Source organism: Parasteatoda tepidariorum, chromosome 6 (assembly GCF_982258835.1).
Source record: "Parasteatoda tepidariorum strain Cologne lab strain chromosome 6, Ptep-v5.0, whole genome shotgun sequence".
Classification (NCBI taxonomy): Eukaryota; Metazoa; Arthropoda; class Arachnida; order Araneae; family Theridiidae; genus Parasteatoda; species Parasteatoda tepidariorum.
In genome coordinates this window covers 83,153,833-83,175,889 of record NC_141760.1, presented here as the reverse complement: position 1 = coordinate 83,175,889, position 22,057 = coordinate 83,153,833, and the positions used below count along the sequence as shown (strand labels likewise).

Below are 22,057 nucleotides of genomic sequence, written 5' to 3'. Positions count from 1 at the left end.
AATTAAAAGAAATGATTGTAAACTCACTGATTCAATATGCAAAATGCGGTTATGTGTCTCCAATCGATATAAACGTGATATATATTCCTGCAAATATAAATGTTTTTAATTCAAAACACAGAAAAATAATTGATGAAATATCAAGGATATAATAACCAATAAGTCAATTGATTTGAAAATTTATAGATATTTCATTATAGAGATTTCTGTTCTTCTTCCAGATAGAATCCTTAAAAATATTAAAATAAATCTAAGAATTTATTAGCCTCACAAAACTTTATTTCACTGATATTTTAGAAGCAAAGAATGAATATTACTTTATTAATTTGAGTCAAAATATACCAAATTTTCCTTAAATGGGTTTTTCCTGTTTATGAATTGTTTTAATTGTAATCTAGAAATGAACTTCAATTCAACTTAAATAAATAATTTAAACAAAAATCAGTTTTTTAAGTTATGAAAAATAGTAGTTTTCTTTCTTTAGATTCTTGAATTCAAATTTATAATTAATTAATTTTTAAACTACCAAAATTTTTATTCCTTGATTGTCATATACCAAACATTTAATTATTTATTAATTTCAAATAATATAATAGTTATCAAACCTGATTTTAATAGTTATCAAACCAAAATTAAAATTTTACTTTAACATAGAGATACATGTGAAGTAAACTGATTGAATTTTATAAAAAAAAATATAAAAAAAAGTATTTTAAACCTTAATTTCACATGTGAATTGCAGTAGACAATAACAAATCATTTCTTCCGGATTTTAAAAGTCTAAAATGTAAACATCATAATTTTACAACTACCTAATTCAAACTAGTTCAAGAAATCTTTTATAATGTTACTTAAACATCTGATTTTGTAAACATATTCAAGCTATTTTGATTGTATCAATGCATTTGCTTGCTTAGTATATAAATAAAAAATAATTGCTTAATATATAAAAATACACAATGTTAATATTTTTCTCATGTAATAACAAGTAATGAGGAAAGATATACTCAATAACTCATCCAATAAAGTTTAATACCTACCACTTCTTCAATAGTAAAAAAGCCACTAGCTGTTCTCCCACCTTCAATATATATAATTTCAGTGCCAAACAAATCTAAAAATTCATCACTTTCATCTCCTTGCTCTTCACGAATTGTGCGACACTGAGCACCCAAAAAATTACGTAAATTTACAGCATGAATTGCAGCACATGCTTTTTTGTCCAACTGTGAAAAATCAAAACATAAATAAATATGAGGAATTACCTTATTACAATTAAGAAAAAATATGTTATTTAATTCTTACAGTTGCGTGCGATCCAATCCAGTAAAAAATTTGCCAATCTAAACTCTGATTTTCATCAAGGAATGTTTTTAAAATAATATAGCAGTCTCCCTCATAAAACTTTCCAATTAATGCTACGGAAAAAAATTCATAAAGAAACATTCATAAGAGTTCATTCTAAATTAACATAAAATAAAATTATTTAATGGCATAAAATCAAGGAGTACCTTCATCTACTTGATTTGGAACAAAGTTTTCTATTTCCCAACAAGATAAGCCTAAAAGAAAACGATACATTGAATTAAAATAAATCGAACAAGAAAATTCATATAGTAGAGGAGGAAAAACTTAAATTATCTTAACTATTGATAAAAAAATTAATAGTGATTATAATTCAAAATGGCACACATTTTAATTATTTAAATAGAGAATGAAAAAACTATAATTTTTCAAAAAATTTGAAATCTATTGCAGAGGTAAAAATAAGAACTTGATTAGAAAATGAGTTGATTTATCATACAATTTATATGTGTAATGACTGCTTAACTTAAATTAAGCTCTTCTGTTTAATGTTAAAAAAAAGAAGGAAAAAAAACTGAGCTAAATATAGACATAAGATATTTTCTTTTTAAACTGAAAAATATCATCAATTTGTTACTATCAATCAACATTTTTCTAAAGAATGAACAACTAAATTTTTAAGCAATTAAAAATCATTTTTGAATAATTTATCAAAGCAAACATTTAAACATTAACAATATTTTTAAATAACACAATGAGACACAAAAATTTAAAAGCATACATTAGATAATACTAAGTAATTTAGTATTGTTATAGAATACATTCTTTTACTTTTACTTTAGTTATTTAAAAATGTTTTTAAAAAATAAAAATATGAGGAAACTAGCAATTTTTATTTTAAAATTTGAAACATCAACCAGAAAAAAAAATTATTATTATACCAGGTATATGGCCAACTTCATCATCAAAGAAATCACTATAATCAAGAGGAGGTTTTTCTAGAGCTTCATCCCATCTTTTAGGTCTGAAAGATTGTATGTAGAAACTTCTTTAAAGTAATTGTTTTATTTAATGCAAAAATTATAGTAATAAAATTTTGCATTACAATACAAAATTGCATTACAATACAAAATTTTCCTAATCTAAATAAAAACATATTAACCTCTAAAAAAAGTGAAACAACAAAACAATTTTCATATTGAAAAAAATTTTTATTATTTAATTAAATACTAATTGCAAATGAAAACTTACTTCACAACTTACAAAAATTATAAATTTCTGTTTTATAGTTTTTACCTTAACGAAAATTAATTATCAAACACAATTCAGATATTGAATAACATTATTTTGGCGACATAATAGATTATGCAAATGCCATTAAGAAAGTGTAAAAAGTTCTTTTGAGACAAATGTATTACAAGATTTAAAAATTATAAGTACAAAACAAAAAAAAAATCATTTTATGAGCAACTTGATGTGACATGCATCATATGTCTTTGACATAGGGTTGTTAAACAGGAGACAAGTTATAAAAAATTCATTTAAATAAAATTGTCAAATATGTAGATTCATGATTTGGCATAGTACCAATGATATGTATACAGAGTTCAATTTTTAGAAGGAATGCATAAAAATGCTATTTAAGATTAATAACCTAAAAAGAGAAGAATGGAAATTTAAAAATGAAAACCTAAGTTTATTTTTCACTGCTAAATATTCATTCCAACAAACAAAAAATAAATTTAACACATTTGCTTTGGTGGGGAAAAAAATTTCTTACATGCATTTTTATGTATCTAAGTTTGTGTAAATATCTTACTTCAAAGAAACATTTTTATCATCCAAAGCCATGTCTTTATTTTTGTCTTTAGCTAGATCACTCATTCCCTTTAAGACTTTAGCTTGATCACTATCAACTTCATCTTCTTTCTTTCTTCGTAATCTCTGCTTTCGGGCAATAGGATCCTTGCTATGTGCTTTAAAAATATAAATAAAGAAATTCACTTGCATATTTTACATATTTGAAAGTTAAGCAGAAGTTTTAAGTTTAAAAATAGTAAATTATGATTGATAAATTTTAGCACTCATAAAATACGTCAGTAACAGAATTGTACAAAACCAAAGCATTGATCTGAACTTCTTTATTTGTCACAGAATTATATGACTGTATTATAGCATTACATTTTTAAGAGTTATTTAATTTTATTTTACATTATGCCAATGCACTCACTAAACTTGCCGTTGGTTAATTTAGAAGGAAATTAAGCCCATTTAGGAACCCTTTACAAAAACTCAAGGTATAAAAAGGAATCCTTCACAAAAAAACAATCTTCTAAAAAGGACACTTCACAAAAATTCCAATAATAATAATAAAACGCAAAATCTAGACTTGTAAAATAAAAGTTTTTAAAAACTGTACGATTTCTATTCTATTCTGTATGCATTCTTACATACAGAAGGAAATTTTCATATGTAAGCAAATATATATTTCAAGCGAATTACTGACTAACACACATTGAAAGATTTGATTTGTAATAAGATTTCAAAGTATTCATTTCTCAATTTCAAGAGTGCTTACTCTCTTAATTTGTTTGTATTTTTTTAAAATTTCATACTTTCTAAATGTAATTTTCTTTAAAATTATATATTTTTATTATGTTTAGATTTGGAAAAATTTTTTTTTCCAAAATTCCACAAAATTCCAAAAACAGAATCCTTGTAAGAAGTCCTGAATTATCCTGTGCTGGTGGGATATGAAAAATATAACTGTGAATTTTTGTTTTTCCTATAACACTTACGAGAGTCATTGGGAAACTTCACTGGGAAAGAATGCTAAAGTATCAGAATATATTATATTTTATAAAGATAATTAGACAAATGGAAAATGTTATTCTAAAAATTTGAAAACTACAAGCTTAAAATCTAAAAGTAACAGTCAAAGTTCAACCCCGTAATCACTAAAAGATCAAATTTTAAAAAATTTATTTAAATTCTATTGTTTTTAATAATACATTAAAGTTTTGGCATAACTCTTCATTTTACATTACTCTTTAATCTTCATTATTTCTTTTTTAACTAACAATAAAATGAAGTAAATAAATTGAAATTATTTGCTTAGTAGAGTACTAACAAGAAATCCTTTGTATTTTATTTTTAAACTTTAATGTATCTTGTAAATGATTCCCCTAACTGTATTTGTAATTTGAAGAAATTTTTACAATTCTGAACAATCATTTCCTCCCAAATTTACATTTTCAATAATTAATGTTTCTGCAACTAAAAATAAAATTTTTATAAACATTTTTTTAAAAAAATATAAAATTCAGCTTGATTTGAGGGTGACACTTCTAGTACCTTCTTTGCGAGTTAAAATTTAACAAATCATTATTACCAGGAGCAGTAACTGGATTATTGGATGTCGCTCCAGCTAATCTCAATTGAGTTGCCAGTGAAAAATCAATATTATAATATTCTGATCCACTGCCCAAAATTAGTTCATCAGGCTTAGGTGGCATGATAAGATCAGGATTTCCATGCAAATCTAAAACTACATTGTCAGTCAAAAGATGAATTGCTTCAGGCAGAGTGATAAGTCGATTATTGGATAGCACAAGCTTCTTCAATCGGCCACAACTGTAGGGTAAAACATCAATGAAAATTATTACAAACCAGTTCTATCTCAAAGAATGTAAACTTTTATATTTACAGTGATAAAAAGAAAAAGAAATCACATCAAATACCCTTTTATCTAATATAGTAATTGACACTTCATTACTCAATGTAATGTCAGAACAAGGGAGCTTTTGACAGGGCTAGACCTTTTACAAAGTTTTTAAACATATTGTTTTGAATATAGCATAAGAAATGAAGTATGTAAAATATCACATACTATAAATACTAAGGAATGAAGAATAATTATTTGGTCTGAAGTTTTATGTAACCATACTATATAATGTTAAAGAATTTAGTGTATCTTCCATTTTAATGAAAGTAATAACTCAGTCACCTATCCTATAATAGCAAAAATGTAGTTTTTTTTTTACTATTTATTTCTTATTGTCTTTGCCTTATTATAGTTTAAAAGTTAACACAAAATTTAATTTCAAACATGCATATTATACTGCATACATATTTCCAACTCTGTTACAGCTTTATCTTAAGGAATATAGAGTAATTGGTCGTGAAGCTTTATGCAACCATACTATACAATATAAAAATTTTAGCAACTGATAAAATTTAAATTAAAAAATGCATTTAGCAGTTTAGTATATCTTACATTTTAAGGAAAGTAAAAGAACTCAACCACCTATCATATGAAAGCAGAATTTTTATTATTATAAACTCCGTATTGTCTTTTCCTTATTATATTTAACTAAAAAATGTTAAAACGAAAATTTAATTTCAAATATGTATAATATTATATTGCATACATATCTCAAACTCCATTATAACTTTAACTTTGTTTATATAATTAGTTCTGCACTCAAGGTTAAGACTTTTTATAAAACTAAGGATGAAGAAAGGAGGTAAAATTTAAGTAAAAGTAACTGAAAATTTTCATGACTTCAGTATTAGGGAAAAAAGTACCATATTACTCTAAATTTATTAGTAAATAAGATATCAAAATTAACACTTTTCCAAAAGAAAAATAATAAAGAATTATTATAAGTTTTATAAGCAACAATTTAATTAGAAGAAAAGTGGTTATTATATTTTTGTATTCATGGAGTAAATTTTCGAAAGAAATAATATTTTAAAAACCCTAGATTGTAATAATTTTTATTGCACGTTGTTAAAAAAACATGTCTTAAGTTGATTAGATTTTTTAAAGAATAGTAAATAACTATATAATTACGCATTTATAACAACTCCTGATGATTATGAGAAATACATACTTAGAGCATAATTTGGAATTTTTTGTAAGATGCCTTACCGTACAACTCCTTCAGGTATCATTTCAAGTTGATTGTTAGAAGCCATAAAAACTTCTAAGCTATACAGCTTTCCAATTCCAGCTGGTATTCCATCAAAATCAAATTGATTGTCATTTATATATAATCTTCTTAATTTTGAAAGTTTACAAATGGTAGCCTGAAATCAATATAACAATATTTGTTTTTGGAATAAAATTCCGATAAAAAAATAGTATTTAATTCCATTTTTTAAATAATATCATTCAAAGTTAAATAAGATAAAAAGTAAGCATGTAGTAGGTAAAATGCTTTACTCCATAAAAAGAACTAAATTTATAATATGAAATTATATAACTATCATTTACTTATTTACAGAAATATCAGAAAACTGAAGACATAGTAAAGTAATGAGAAAGATGTAATAAGAAAAAAGTGCATCGAATAGTAAAATGCAGAAAATGTATTCATTTCAAGTGTTACTTATAAAATTAAATATATAATTATGTAATTAGTATGTCATTAGCCAAGTAATTGCGACTTAAAAATTATACTTTTAATGAGTTCAGAAGAAAAATCATACAGGAGATTTGTTACGAAGCATAGATAGTTAGAGAAAGTTTGATTATATCGATCAATTGAACAGAAGCTCTTACTTAGATTTTTGTAATCAATTTTTTTCTTAAAATTAGAAATATATATAATAAATAAACTGAATAAGAAATGAAATATATGAATAAATAAAACAAAATTTTTTTAAAAAAATTGTTGATCTGAAAATGACCATTTCAAGTGTTATATCAAGATATAACAGTTTCTGAATTAATAATTTAATTAAATTACTACCAAATTAATTTATGAAAATATGAAGAAAAAAACTAAAACAGCAAACTCAATGGTAAACATTTGGAGTTAATTTCTTTGCTTTCATTATTGTTTTTTAAAAAAGTAAATTAATCAATTATGAATTAAATTGGTGATTGTTCTATGTATCATGTTCAAACAATATTATATTTTGAAAACAAAACTTAATATAAAAGAAGGGAACAACTTTAGAGAAAAATCTAAAAAAATAAGAAAGCAAGAGATCTTATTGTAAGTGTAAAAACTAATTATTTTATTGATACAGGTTTACTTTAAAGCTAATAAAAAAATTAAAAACTTACAGGTAAAGCTTTTAGCTTGTTTCTGGAAAGATTCAATGTTTCTAAATTTTTCCATAAATCTAAAATAAATAAATTAAATTTCATTGCAACTAAACTATTAGTTTGAAAAATATATATTTACATCATTTTTGGGACATAAACATTTAATAAAAATGCTAGAAACAGACAGGGTCATCACTAGACCTTGCAGGACCTCAGGCAAAGTCAACTTTTAAATTTACTTTCAGCAGATTCTTTAAAATTTCAATATTTTAATATGATGCACACAAATTTTGGACACACCATTTCCTTTGTTGATGAGTTTGATTTGTGAAGTCATGCTGATTAATTCACAGTTTTTCATTTACTTTTTTGATGGTTATTAAAACAGATTTCCAAATAGATTTTAAAATCCTAATTAAAAATTATTAGGTTATCCTAACTAAAATCCAATTGAAAACTACTACAGCACAAGAACTTGGAATCATGTTTTTGAGTAATTTTTTTAATGCATTCAAATTTCATGGTAAATTGAAGTGGTTTTTTAGCTATTTTCTCAGCAGTTCTTGCTACGGATTAACGGCTTTTTTATATTTAAGCTGAAAATCTTGTCAAAACTTACTAGTTTTATTTTGAAAATACTATTGAGTAGGAAATAATTTAATTTAAAAAATGCTGTTATGCAAGAAATAGTTTTATTTTAAAAAATAAATTGTAAGTTTTCAATTATGAATGCTAAACCAAAAAAAAATTTTCCTAACATTTTTAAAACTTTACAGTGGAGAAAAACTAGTTCTATTTTTACAGTTAAGTAAATCGTAAATCAGTTTTTTTTATTTTTAGAAAGACGAAAAGTTTTAAATAAAATTAATATTTAAAAGTACTATAAAATACATAGGCTTGAAAAAAAGCAATAAAAAATTAACAAATAAAATTTTCTTTATAAAGTAATGATTTTTGAATTAATATTTTACCAAGTAGTATTTTTATTTTATATAATTGAATCTTTAAAAAGAATATTCAGTAAATTAAAAATATTATAAGTGCACTTTTTTCTCTTTTGTACCATACTAAATTTTATTTGTTTTAAATTTGAACTATTAATTTATATGTTATTCTTAAACAGTTGCATTGATCAATTTTAGTTCTTTCCATTCAATAAAGTTTTTTACTCTTTATTGACAGTGTCCTGGAAGGAATAGGTTTTTACCAGATAAAATGCCAACCTTGATCTGGGATAATTCTGTTGCAAATTTAGGTAGATAATTTTCTTGATTGCTTTTTCACCAGTTATGGCTATGAATTTCCATGTAGTTTTAAAATCACTTTATTTGAGGCAATATTATTATGACATGCAAATCTCTTCTTCCAGGCCCAAGTTGAAAAAAGATTGTCAAGGTTAAAGAGATTTTCCGATTTAAAAAGTCCACATTTTAGAAGTTATACCATATTAGAAAAATATAAGCATAAAGATGAGAATATATTACCTCCAACATCAGGTGAAATATCTATGAGGCAATTTTCACTTAAATTCAAACGCTTCAAATTTGGAAGAGTGTATAAAGCATCTGGAACTCTAGGTAAACTATTTTGTGATAAATCAACATCTAAAATTTGAAAAAATTGAAATTAGTCATGTTACAATACTTAGATTCAACTACAAAACATTAATTACAAAATTAAAAGTAAGAAATATTTAGCTAAGAGTGCCTTGTATCTGTATTAAGATTAAAAAAAATAAATTATTATAGTTACTTTTGGCTATAATTGAGTAAAACCTATTTCACAAAACAGCTTGAATATATCTTATCTAGAATCATTATTTTGTCAACATCTAAAGCATACATATTAAAAATATGTGCAATTTAAATTCAAATATTATCTGGTTACTATTTCGGCATGTGTATTGTATAAATTAACTTCAAATTTTTTGCTCAAAAATTTCCAATTTTATTTGTATTTTAGTAGTTGTCACCTCTTTAGTGAACTCATAAAACAGACATTTTTAAGAATAATGAAAATTCGAAAAAATAAAAGAATTATAGGTTTTAGTTACAATAGTCTTTTACCTCACTCAAACTTTAAGTAACTAATTTGTATTCAACTCCAAAATCTAACAATGGTTAGAAAGAAGAAAAAAAAGCTATTAAAATTATTAGATCTAATTAAAATTATATTAGATCTAATTAAAAGCTATTAAAATTATATTCTAAAAGATTAACTTTAACTGAAATATAAAGCATTTTTTAATAAAAGCTAATTTTTTTTTTATAGATAACCATCTTTTAGAATTAATTTTAATAGATATAACATTTAATAAAAAATATTTTTTACCCTTTAAAACAAAATATTAATTTCATTACTTTTTATTTGAAAATACTTTTACTTAGAATACAACATTTTTATCTTTTGTCTTGAAAGAAGCTTGTTTTTGTGTAAATAAAATTTTACCAACTGCATCAAACTTTAATGCAAAATAATTTACAGTTTCAACTTTAAATTGAAAGTTCAAATTGCCTTAACATTTCATTGTTTTTTCTCCCATGCAGATAAGAGATACTGCTATTGACAAGATGTATTAACTCTTTTATTAGAAAAGATTCTAAAGAAATAAATGTTAAATTTGTTTATGTCACTGGAATAACAATCAGCAATATTATTAAAGAAATTCTGTTATGTTGTTAATCAGTCTAAAATAATAATTTTGTTTTAAAATGAAAATACAATTAAGAGTGGATCATTTGGAAAAAAGACCATCAGGTCAACAGATAATCAGACAATTTAAAAAATGGCTAAAGCAAATTTATTTTGGTAACTTCCCTTCCTATTTTTTCCAGGGAAAACTGTTTCCAGGACTGGAAACTATAGTAGTGCATATTTTAGCATTATATTGCTTCTTTATTCAGAATTGAAACTAAGTTTAAATTTCAATAACTGGTTTTTTTTAAAAAATATTTTATACAATTGATAGGCTTATGTCCTATTCAAGTGCTATGTTATTTCTATTTCCATTTTTCTTCAATCTTTTGAAAATAACAATTCCTGGATGTACGGATTACATGACCCTTTTCTATTTTTCCGACATTTTTTAAAACAAAACAAGTCCAGAAAGCTTAAAAACAGCTCCGAACAAAAATTATTTCAACAACAAAATTATAATTAAATTACAACTAAAATTACTAAAAAAATAGTATGTGTATTCTCTGTGTTTTTAAAGCAAATGCAACTGGGGGAGCAACTTCTTGGAAAAAGAAAATATTCGTTTCTTTGTTGGTAAAATTGGTTCCCAGTATGACCCACCCTCTTTGAACGCAGGCAGATCTTCTTAGAACATACAGATAGTATAAGCAATTTTCTGAACTCTTTCAACAAATCTGAAAATTTTTAGTTTTCAAAGAAAAAAATTTTTTTTGAACAAGGCAGAAAATAAATGTCAATCCAATTAATTGGACAGTTAGGTTACTCAATATCTGGGTAAACAGTGTTCGATTCATAATAATAATTTGTGGAAGTGAAATACCTTGTAGATTAGTTAAGCCATCCAAGGAAGTGGGTATATTTGATAAACTCCTTTGTGTGTTTGCTAAGTGTAGAGTTTGCAGAGCAACTAGAGCTGGTAATTGCCTAAAAGACATAACACCAAATTATAAAGTAAAAAAAAAAATTTATTAACAAAATTTTTCTATTTAAAAAAATTAATATTGATACAAACCTAAATTGATTATGACCTAATGGATTATTATTTAAGTTTAAAGTCTGTAAATTAACAAGTCTGCGCATTTGAGGAGGGAGAGATTCTGAAAAAAAAAGAGGAAAAAAAAGAAAGAAATATAAAATTAAAACAAGGAAGGAAAAAAGGTCACTAAAAATTAAAAACTAGTCTTGTTGAACTTAAAACACCTATATAATATAAACATCCAAATTAACAGAATTTAATCTAGAAAAAGTTTCAAATGACAACTCAATTTAAAATGAACATAAATCTTAAAATATAAAAGTAGTTTTAAAGGAATTTTAAAAATATTGCTCTTATTATATCTTCAAATATATTTTGTACTCTTACTTACTCCTGTTATTTACTAAATAGACATTTTCATAAATTTATTTTGTGTCAATAAATATTTATTGCAAACCTAACCTCATATCTCTAAAAGATTTTTAAATAATATTGAACTAATTTATTGGAAAAATATATTTGAATATTTTTAAACAAATATAGCCTAAAATGTTCACAAGAATTAAAAGAAAAAATTTAGTTTATAAGCAATATTTGATGATCAATGGGAATTTAATTTTTAAATAAAAAAGTCACAAAATGCAAGTAGTATTTCAGAAATACAGTTTAGAGAACATAAATTGGTCAATATGTAAATCATTCACAACACTAAAAAAAAAGACTATTCTATGGTCCACGCACACAACTCTACTAATGACAAAATAATCAGCCTAATGCTATACATCTGATATAAGTGTAGCTCTAGGGTGACATTAACAAACAAAACCAAAGCAATACATTTGATAAAATATAAGTGATTTGTGGAGAGGCAATTTTTAAAATTTAAAAAAGTTTAAGCATGTTATGCTTCCTTAATTTCACAATTTTCCAATTTTTTAAATTCTTATTTAATTTCAGTTTACATTAAAATTACTGAGCAATACTATCTGGTGTTTAAAATTGCTATATTATCCAGAAAAAACAGCAACATTCTATCAACAATTTCTTTACTTCCCCAATATTTTAATCACTTTTGCAATAGTTCAGTAAAAGAGGAAAATTTAAACAGCCATATCATAAGTAATGCTTAAAATTAATTATAAATCAAGTTCAAAGCAAAAATAAGGGATATTCACTTTCAAAAAGATGTTCTATTTTTAACAATGCTATGAAATGCTTATTTTCTTTGTTGCTATTTTTTAGTGAGTTAGTTGCACCGATTTAAAAAAGCAAAGTAAATAAAAATAAAATAAATAAAAGTTTATTTTAAAAAATATCTCAATGCTATTGATGACACTTTTAAATTAGCTTGAAATGCAAAAATATAAGACAATTAAGCAAAAATAAATTTATTTATATTGTTTAAAAATATATTCCATGATATATACCAAAAATATTCCAAGATATATTCCATATAAAAATCTTACCTAATTTGTTATTACTTAAATCCAAATGCAGTAGATCTGTGAGGTTTACAAATAATTGGTTAGGTACATTTTCAATTCTATAGGAAGAATAAAAAAAAAAATCTTGTTGAGTATTTGAAATTGCATATTAATGTTGGTCTACTTTTAGGTAAAAATACAACAAATTATGAAATAAAATTACGATAATTATTTTGTTGCTTGAAAAAAAAATAAGAATTGGATTCATTTTTTCTTTAAATTACTACATTATACATACAAGTAAATATTAACATATAAATTCAATAACAAGGTCACAGACAGAGTGATTTTCTAATCAGCACCATGTTTACAAATGTGCAAAACTGAATACAACCTTTGTTTTAGTCCTAGTAATATAAATGAAAAAAAAAATAAAAAATACAGCTTAACTGTATAAATAGAGAAAATAATAACTATTTAATTTTAAAAAATAAAGATTCTTTAATTAAATAAAAAAAAATGTAACCTATAAATTATTATTAAGTACATAAATAAATTAAACAACAGAGCCATTAAAAAGGTTACTTACGCATTATGACTTAAATTAAGAACAAGTAGGCTTTTTGCATGATCTAAATCTCTAGGAACTTCTTTTAAACAATTATGACTGAAATCCTATCAAAGAACAGAAGAATAATTAGAACAAAATTATAATTAGTAAATCAAAAAAAGGATATCTATATTGATAAATCAAATTTACAATTAATAAGCAAAAACTTACAACAACAGCTAAATCTTCAAGTTCAAATAAATCAGATGGAATTCCAGAGTTCTTCAGTTTATTAAAACGGCAGTTGACATAACGAAGACAGGGTAAAGTTGAAACTTCTCCATGAATGGTGACCAAATTATTACGAACTAAAGACAATACTTCCTAAAAAAATTTTAAAAATGTAAATAAATAAGAATGATAAATATCCCTTCTTCTAAACACCATTGTTTCAATACAAGAAAATGAAAGGGATAATAATATATAATTACGAGTTTTTGTAAGTTGCATAATTCATCAGGAATCCAATCAACTTTTGTTTTATTCAATTTAAGCCATCTTAGACCAGTCATCTCAGACACAGCTTTAGGAAAATAATCTTCCTGAAAAATAAACAAGTATATATAGAAAGGTAAACTTTCATTTTGAATTTTAACTTAATGCTGAAAAGACCAATGGTTAAATAAGTTTATAAATCTGTGTAAGTTGACCAGGTACAGTTCTTTACTTTAGTGTCAACTTAAACAGGTTAGTCAACTTATAAGAGGATTTTGAGTCAGCATTTTTTATTATTGTTTCGTGTATCATGTTATTTTGTTAAATCATATTGTTAAACTTTCTCATACATTTACAAATGAAAATAAATTTAATTAAACCTTTTTTAAGATGATTTTAAAATTTTATTTAGTAAATACTTCAAATGCCTAGGGAAATGAGATAAAATTAAGAATGAATTACAGTTTTCCACTTTGATTTGATGAACTGATTGGTTAAAAAAAAATAAATATGGATATTCAGTTAGTTCATGCCAGTTTAATAATAAAATTTATTTAGTTATATTTACAAATCATTTTGTTACAAAATCTTTTATTAATTTCTCATATTGTAAACTAGTTTTTAATAAAATTTTACTCATTCAATAAAATTTTAACAGTTAAAATACAGCAAATTTTCTGAGGAAAACTTTTTTCTTCATTCAACTTATAAAGGTTTATAAAATAGCATTCAATAGCAACCTAAGACAAATTTAACTTATATTTGTGGTCAACATACAAGATTGATGCATTGATCGGTGGTCAGGTTAAAATGGTTTTGGTTATTTTTATTATATGGGATAAATTTGGTACCCCATATAAGAGGTTGACTCAACTGGACAGGTTTCCCTGTACTAATATACAAATTCACACTTCTCACTTGTCCTTACTATTTAAACTATTATATTTATTTCATTTTAAAATGATTACTAAGATTATGTAAATGACACAAACTATGCACTGTTTACAGAAATTACAAAGATTATGATATAACAACATAAATAATAAAAGTATCAACAAGAATAAATGTACAATGCTTCTAAAAAATAAAGTAAGTGATTTTAGAATTTTTCATAAAAATTATCCATACATTTGGTAGGCTAAAACGAAATTATTAGAGTTAGTTTTAGCGCCTCATCATACCTAGTGTGTTATGGTTCAAAATGCAAAACAGTTAAAATTATACTAGGATATTTGACCAAGTCCAAAAACATGAAATAATTGAGTATTGGCCAGCAACTTATTAATCCTGATCTCTTTTGCAATGACTCTTTTGTATTTGAACACATAATACATTACAGTCAAACAGGTAGACCATTACAATAATTTAAAATTAGCCTACATACAGAACGTTACTCAAATGATGAAAAAGAGGTAGTACTTTTATTCATCTTTTTGTTTTTATGTTTAGACAACTATATAACACAGGCTAGATTTAGCTGCGTAGCACAAAGAAAAATAACCTTTATGCCTCACTACTAAATATAATAAGGAAGAAAAAAAATTATATAAAGAAATTTGTTACAAAAAGCTCATCTGAAGAATTAGAAAAAAAATTTCTCAAGTGCAAATAACTGTTTAGAAAAAAAAATAACTTTTTAAAAATGTTTTAAATTTCATTAATTTTTTTTGAGGAAGAGAGCCAGGAATTTTGTCTTCAGTTTTTGGAAAATCTTTGTCCAGCCTAGCCTAAAAACTTTACACAAAATATCTAAATGACAGACCTATCTAAAACACTGCTACTAGGGCTAATAATTAACAATAATGACAATTAAAGAGATACTGGATACCGGCCGAAGACTCCCCATGTAGTAAATGGTGACTGGTACATGTTAAATCTGTCACGTCGCAAAGTCCTCCATGTTCCCATAACTAATAAATACCTCTGGTGGTACTGATCCAGGAGTTTCCTTGTGTTCAGGATTGGTTCAAAATTACAAGGCTATGAAGTTGAACATTAGTAGTCGTAAACCCAAAATTGGGTTGGTTGCTCAACAACAGATATAAAAATATAAAAATTAAAGAGATAAAAACTATAAGATAATAGTTATGCTTATCTCTGTTTGTCACTTTTTTAAGTAACTTTATTCAAGTTATTGCATTGCTAAGGTTTTTGACAGAATTGACATATTGAGTAGTTACGTAGAAAACAAACTATTGCCGACAAATTTTTGAAATTAATAGTTTCATTGATAATTTAAAAAAAAAAAAATTAACATATGATAGGAAGGTCATTCTAAAATTAGTAAGAATTTCTATCAGCTGAAATTTATAACAAATATTAATCCATCTAAAATTAATATAAATAGGTATATAAATCTTAATAAAAGTTTTAAAAATTAAAATTCAAAATTTAGTAAAATTTTTTTATTTATTCTTCAAAATTTATCAACAACGCTTACAGTTAGTTTTAAGAAAACATAAGCAAATAATTCCAATGAATAATAATTTTGATTGTGTATGCAATTTGAACCACAATAACAATACTTAAGCTCAGATCTTTTTTAAAAACAAGTAACATTAAGGATGAAAGAAATTAAAGATTATTTAATTTTAATTCTTTAATCAATATAAAAATACAGTAGTAAAAGCCATATAACTTGTTCAAGAATGATCTTTTTGATAAAGTTAAAAATATAACAGTCCAGTCAATAAACAATAAACATCTATTAGAAAAGATTGATGAAGCAAATAATCAAGATTGCCCCTTCGTATTTATTTTGACAAACATTAATAATTAAGTTATTTTATTGTCAATATAATTAATTGATACAAATCTTTAAAAAATCTTACATATTAATTATAATAAAGCTCTTAAAGGGAGGAACGTAAAAGGGGATTAATATATGATCCATACTTGGAAGGGGTTTAATGTATATGCAACAATAAAGGAATCAATGCATGATTCAACGTTGAATAGCCCATATTTTAAAATTTGAGGTAAGCAGAGGCTTCCTTTATTTATAAACTTGAAGTAATTTGCTAAAAAAACGTAGTTTTTCATATAAATAACACTATGATGACGTCTGCAAGTTAAATTAATCAATCGCACTTTACTATTAAAAGATAAAGATAGAAGCTAATATAGGATAGTAAATCATAGTATTAAAAGCGCTTATTAAATCGTATTTATATTCATACCTGAAAATCATTTCCAGTAAAATCAATTCCTCTGACGAAAGGTAACACTCCTGTGACAGCCATATTTGTATTTTATTTGTAAATAAAGTTATTTTACGGTTACAGTCTAAACCGGTCTCCCGGAAATGTAGTTTAAGTTCGTAAATAAAACTGGAAAGTTATATATCAAGTCTTTCCAACTTTTTGAGTTCGATCCGATCCACAAATCTTTGTTAACTTTTTATTCGCGAACGACTACGTACGGACAGTTCAGCCGGACTGTCCGATGTAAACTACATATGTCCCCATTACCTGAATACATTGATCGTATAACGAAACCAAAATTATAAAACGAAAAGATCCGCGCTAAACAATTTTCTTTTTGCTTTTTTTGCACTGTTAAATGAGGCATATCTCTACCAGTTAAAAAAAACATGAACATTAAACTGTTTGATTTTTTGTAATTATTATTTACGTGCATTGCTTGTTAACGGGATCTACCGTAATGTAATCATCACACTTAATACATATTTTTAGAATTCTTAAAAAGAAATTGAATCATAAAAACTTAAGCACATTATTGATATCAATCAAAGTATGAAACGTTAAAGTAAATTAAAATTATCATAAATCAGTTTTTATCAGATAAAAGTTTCTTTCAAAGATGACTTCGGAAATTGAAACTGGTAATCCACATTCGGAATAAATTTCCTAATGTCCCTCCTGTTTTGGCAATATTGTATATTTGAGCAGAAAAATGGGAAAATAACAAAAAGGCTTTTTAATAATAGAAATTCACGAAAAAAATAATAACAATATGGAAGATTTTATAGCTAGTAAGAGCTCCAAGTTCTACAGTGTCTACCAGTGGCGTAGCGAGGGGTGGGAAAGGGGGGGCATCATGCCCCGGGCGCTACTCACAAAGGGGCGCCAAATGGTCCGCAAAACAAAAAATTGCAGAATAATTTTTTTTTATTATAATTGATTTCTGGAAAATATATTTTAAATTTAGTGCCAGTGTAATACAATAAATGTTAGTTCATAAATATTATTTATAATATTTAATTCATAATGTCACTTTAATAGTCTAAATCAAACTGTAATAAGTAAAATTCATAATAGAAATGGCACGTCTTTTCTACTGGCAGACCTGTGTCTGTCCAACTCGACCTGTGTCTGTCAGCACTTCCTTATGGCATCTACGCTGTGTGGTTACATAAATTATCTCATAATATGTAATAATAAATATTTGCAGTGCACAAAGTACAAACATTCTTTCTTTCAGAACACTATTGATTTTTATTTGTATAAACGCAATGTAGCTTACGCATGTTATTTTAAAACGATAACAATAACGCTCTAACGTACTTATATGTACAGTCATGGAAAAAAAGTGTCCGGAAAATAACAACTAAAGGATCGTCTATTTTTTAATATAGATACTTCTCAGACACACAACAAATACAGCGTTTTGTCGTTTCTAGGAAAGGACACAAACAACGCCGTATTTGTTGTGTGCCTGAGAATTATCTGTTTTTTTAAAAAAAGATTATTTGTTACTTTCCGGATACTTTTTTCAGTGACAGTACATATCCGTGACATTTGCGACAGGTTGTGGAAGCCCGCAACAAATTAGTGAAATACCCGAAATAGTAACTTTTAAGTTATTTTGGGCGTGCATTTTTCAGTTTTGTGTCCTTGTCATCGCGCTCTGATTAGAATAAAAATGAAATGTTATTAAATATTAAATGTTATATATAAGTTTAATGTCAGCATAAATTATATTGTATGTTTCACTATGTTACTACCTATCAAGTTCAAGGCATTCTTGGTAAGTAATAAATCAAATAAGATTACTTACTACATCTACTCGACGATTCTATTATTAAGTGAATAGAGTATGAAAAAATTTGTTAACAGAAAAATTTGTTGTTCTCATATTTGTCACCACAGATTCAAAATGAATTCATTCATCTTCTGGCATCTACATATCGAAATCAGCTAATAAACGATATCAAAAGAAATAAATATTATGGACTTTTGTTTGATTCAACTCCTAATATCTCTCGAGAGCAAATGTCCCAAGTCGTACGTAGATGCTGATTTTATCAATAAAAAAATTTCCATCAAAGAATCTTTTTTGGGTTTTATTGAAATACATGCTAAAGATGCAGCCTCGATCGAAAATACAATTTTAGAGAAATTAAATTACGATTAAATTTCATTAATCAAACTGCAGATCACAATGTTGCGATAATGCTGCCGTGATGGCAGGTCACACATCTGAAACGCGATGGAGCGCCAGAATGCAAGCGGTTATCATCTATGGGCTAGAGAATATAAAAGAACTATTAGAAAAATTAGCAGAGTACACTACCACTACAAGTGACAACAGAAGTGAAGCTACAATTCTGTTGCAAAATATACTAACCTATAGTTTTATAACTTTAGCTCATTTCTGGTATGAAATCTTAAGAAGGATTGATCGTGTGCAGCTCAGATTACAAGATCCTGGAATGAATTTTAAAGAAGTGTTCCATGATCTTGAATCATTAGCGACTAAACTAGCCGAAATTTGAGACAAGCTCTGTAAATAGGCAATAGAAAAAGCAGAGTCTCTTTGTGAAAAATGGGATATGGATACAGCAATACGTGCCTGGAGAATTGGCTATGGTGGTCTTTCCGCAGAAAGTGAAATTTCTCGCGTTATGAAAAGCACTCTTGATCGTCTCCAACAAGAAATGTGTACACGATTTACAAGATTAAGTGACCTTAATTTCAAATTTGGATTTCTACTAGACGTTGAAAATTTATTAAACACGGATAATGTTGATAACGACCTTGAAAAAAAATTGTAAAAATTTGGGTGAATTTTACAATACAGATTTCAATGTAATAGAACTTTTTATCAAAATATGTGACAGCAAAATGTTACTCCGCAGTAGAAAAGAAATTGAACCTAAAACTCCATTAGAATTTCTTACTTTTATAATCAATCTCGAATGGAGAAGATGTTTTTCCAAATCTGAGAGCGGCACTTCAAATACTCCAGACTATCTCAGTATCAATTGCTAGCTGCGAACGTTCATTCAGCAAATTAAAATTAATTTTGATAGATCGCTTAAGTGACCTAGCATTTTTAAGTGTGAAAAGAGAAAAATTTTAAATGATCAATTTTGATGATATTATTGATACATTTGCCTCATCAAAAGCACGGAAAATTTAGACATAGTAATTAATTTTATTAATGTATTATAATCATATGATTATTAAATATATATATCTCCTTAGAGATAATAAATATTTACTTTTTTATTGTTTTAAAACTGCATGTTTTTAAAATATTTCTTTATAAATATGTAAAATAAATAATAGGTACCTTTTGAACTAATTCTAGATGATGATATACGTTTCAAAATCTAGTCTTGTTCTCTCAACTACATTTTTTGTCTCAAATTTAAAGCCTAGCTTGAGTCTATGACTTTATTTATTTTACTTTATTTATTAATTTGCGAGTATATTTTACATATAATATTATATGGTTTTCGAATGGGGGGGGGGGCGCTAAAAGGGTATTGTGCCCCGGGCGCGAGTTAAGCTCGCTACGCCACTGTGTCTAACCCAACATTTTTATAGTTAAGAGATAAACAGGTCCTCCTATCACAAGAGATAATGTAATTGAGGAATTTGAAGAAGAGCCTCAGAGCTCAAATAAATCTTATTAGGCTAAATTAAGCCTTTCCTATTGAAACGCAGTGCTATAAGCGAAAGCAGAGAGCACGCCGCACTTTACTATACTCAATACTCCTATCACAAGGGGCCTCCCTGGCTCAATATATAAGCCTATATATTGAGCACACAAGTCAGCAAATGTATGTAATTTCAATAAATCAAATCCTATCACAAATATTGCTGAAATATATGACCTATTACGAAACAGGGCCAGTATTACTGTGTTATGTTGTCCTCTCGAGTCGATCTCACCAGAGATGAGTACTAAAGTTAAATAAAAGATCTTATGAAAATAATTATTTACTGTAGAGAAAGGAATTCGTTTTTGAATCGTCTCGACGGAATTCGTTTATCATCTTTTAACTTAAAAATTTTGAGAAATTTTCTAAATAAATTAAATTTTGATTAGCTTTACTCAATTCTTACTTTTATTAACCCTAAAATAATATTGAAAATTATAAATTTAATTAAATATAAATTTCAAAAAATATAAAAACTTCGCAAAATAATCTGTCTAATGTTAGTGATAGATTTTATTTTTTTTTGAAATTTGCTTTTATGGACTAAACAAGCTTTTCTTAAAAATTTTATATCGATATTTTTTTACATGTATGGTAATTTTAAAACAAATTGACACTTACTTTTGGATAAAAAAAGTTTCAAATGACTTCCGCCTCACAAAAAATTATGAAAAATTCGCAAAATGTTTTCTCTTAAAATTGCGGTCTATTCGCCAAACTTAGCAAGTTTCAGATTAAATAGCAATTTTTCAAAAACCATTTCTATAAATATATCTTGATACATAAAGGTATTTTATAACAAACAGGGGCTAAAAATGATGAATACTGTTGTATACCTAGTAAGACTGAAGGGGCCCCTCCCAGAATGTTTGTGCATAGATCAATTTGACAACCGAATTCTTAAAATATAATAATAATTAATTTAATGAAATTCTATTATAGACTTGATCCATTAAATTCTATGGTATTTTATTCGATTCGGTTAACGAAAATATTTGATTGAGCTTTAATTATTATTATAGAGAAAAGGAAACTCAATTATCTATGAGTATAAGTATAATAGAAAAGTCAGTGTTCTGTTTAGAACACTGACTTTTCCATTATACTTATACTCATAGATAATTGAGTTTCCTTTTCTCTATAAATAATAATTAAAGCTGCGTTAAAATACTCTTGCTTCTTTTTTTAAAGAGTTCCGTTTTATTACTGTTAATATGAAACAAGTTTCACTCGGTTCACCTTCGTCATTCTAGGTACAAAGTTTTATAAAGCTAACACGTAAATTAATAAATAAGCTCTTAAATTGGATCAAATTACGAAAAGTCAGAAATACTCAATAGTTTTAGTTGCTTTTTATTATAAGTTATTATTTTTAATTACAGGGCAACAAAAAACGAGAGGGGCCCAAATTCCGTTTTATTACTGTTAATATGAAACAAGTTTCAAATTAATTCTGCATTACGAAAATTTTATAAAATTAACAAAGTGTCATAGCTTCTGTCAACGATATATTTTTAGAACTTTGCATGCTTCAGACTAAACAAGGTTTTCTTTAAAATTTTCCATAAATATTTCTTAGCATATACGGGAATTTTCTAATAAATTGAAGCTCATTTTTTAGTATGAAAAAACTTACAGATGA

General features: G+C 25.8%; 1 protein-coding gene across 1 annotated transcript in view; it reads right to left on the bottom strand.

Annotated features, from left to right (window-relative positions):
• fliI (FLII actin remodeling protein) overlaps nt 1-16,828 on the bottom strand; it is a 32,012-nt gene extending 15,184 nt beyond the window's left edge. Inside the window, exons 1-17 of the mRNA XM_043041764.3 lie at nt 16,685-16,828; nt 13,502-13,612; nt 13,242-13,394; nt 13,050-13,135; nt 12,503-12,579; nt 11,073-11,157; nt 10,881-10,984; nt 8,848-8,967; nt 7,382-7,440; nt 6,239-6,396; nt 4,697-4,938; nt 3,125-3,281; nt 2,247-2,329; nt 1,512-1,562; nt 1,306-1,418; nt 1,041-1,226; nt 28-87 (exon numbers count right to left, since the gene is read on the bottom strand). Of these exons, the coding sequence (XP_042897698.2) occupies nt 28-87; nt 1,041-1,226; nt 1,306-1,418; nt 1,512-1,562; nt 2,247-2,329; nt 3,125-3,281; nt 4,697-4,938; nt 6,239-6,396; nt 7,382-7,440; nt 8,848-8,967; nt 10,881-10,984; nt 11,073-11,157; nt 12,503-12,579; nt 13,050-13,135; nt 13,242-13,394; nt 13,502-13,612; nt 16,685-16,747 (1,908 nt within the window). The 5' untranslated portion in view covers nt 16,748-16,828. The remainder of the gene's footprint in view (nt 1-27; nt 88-1,040; nt 1,227-1,305; nt 1,419-1,511; nt 1,563-2,246; nt 2,330-3,124; nt 3,282-4,696; nt 4,939-6,238; nt 6,397-7,381; nt 7,441-8,847; nt 8,968-10,880; nt 10,985-11,072; nt 11,158-12,502; nt 12,580-13,049; nt 13,136-13,241; nt 13,395-13,501; nt 13,613-16,684) is intronic.
• Nucleotides 16,829-22,057: the final 5,229 nt, after the last annotated feature.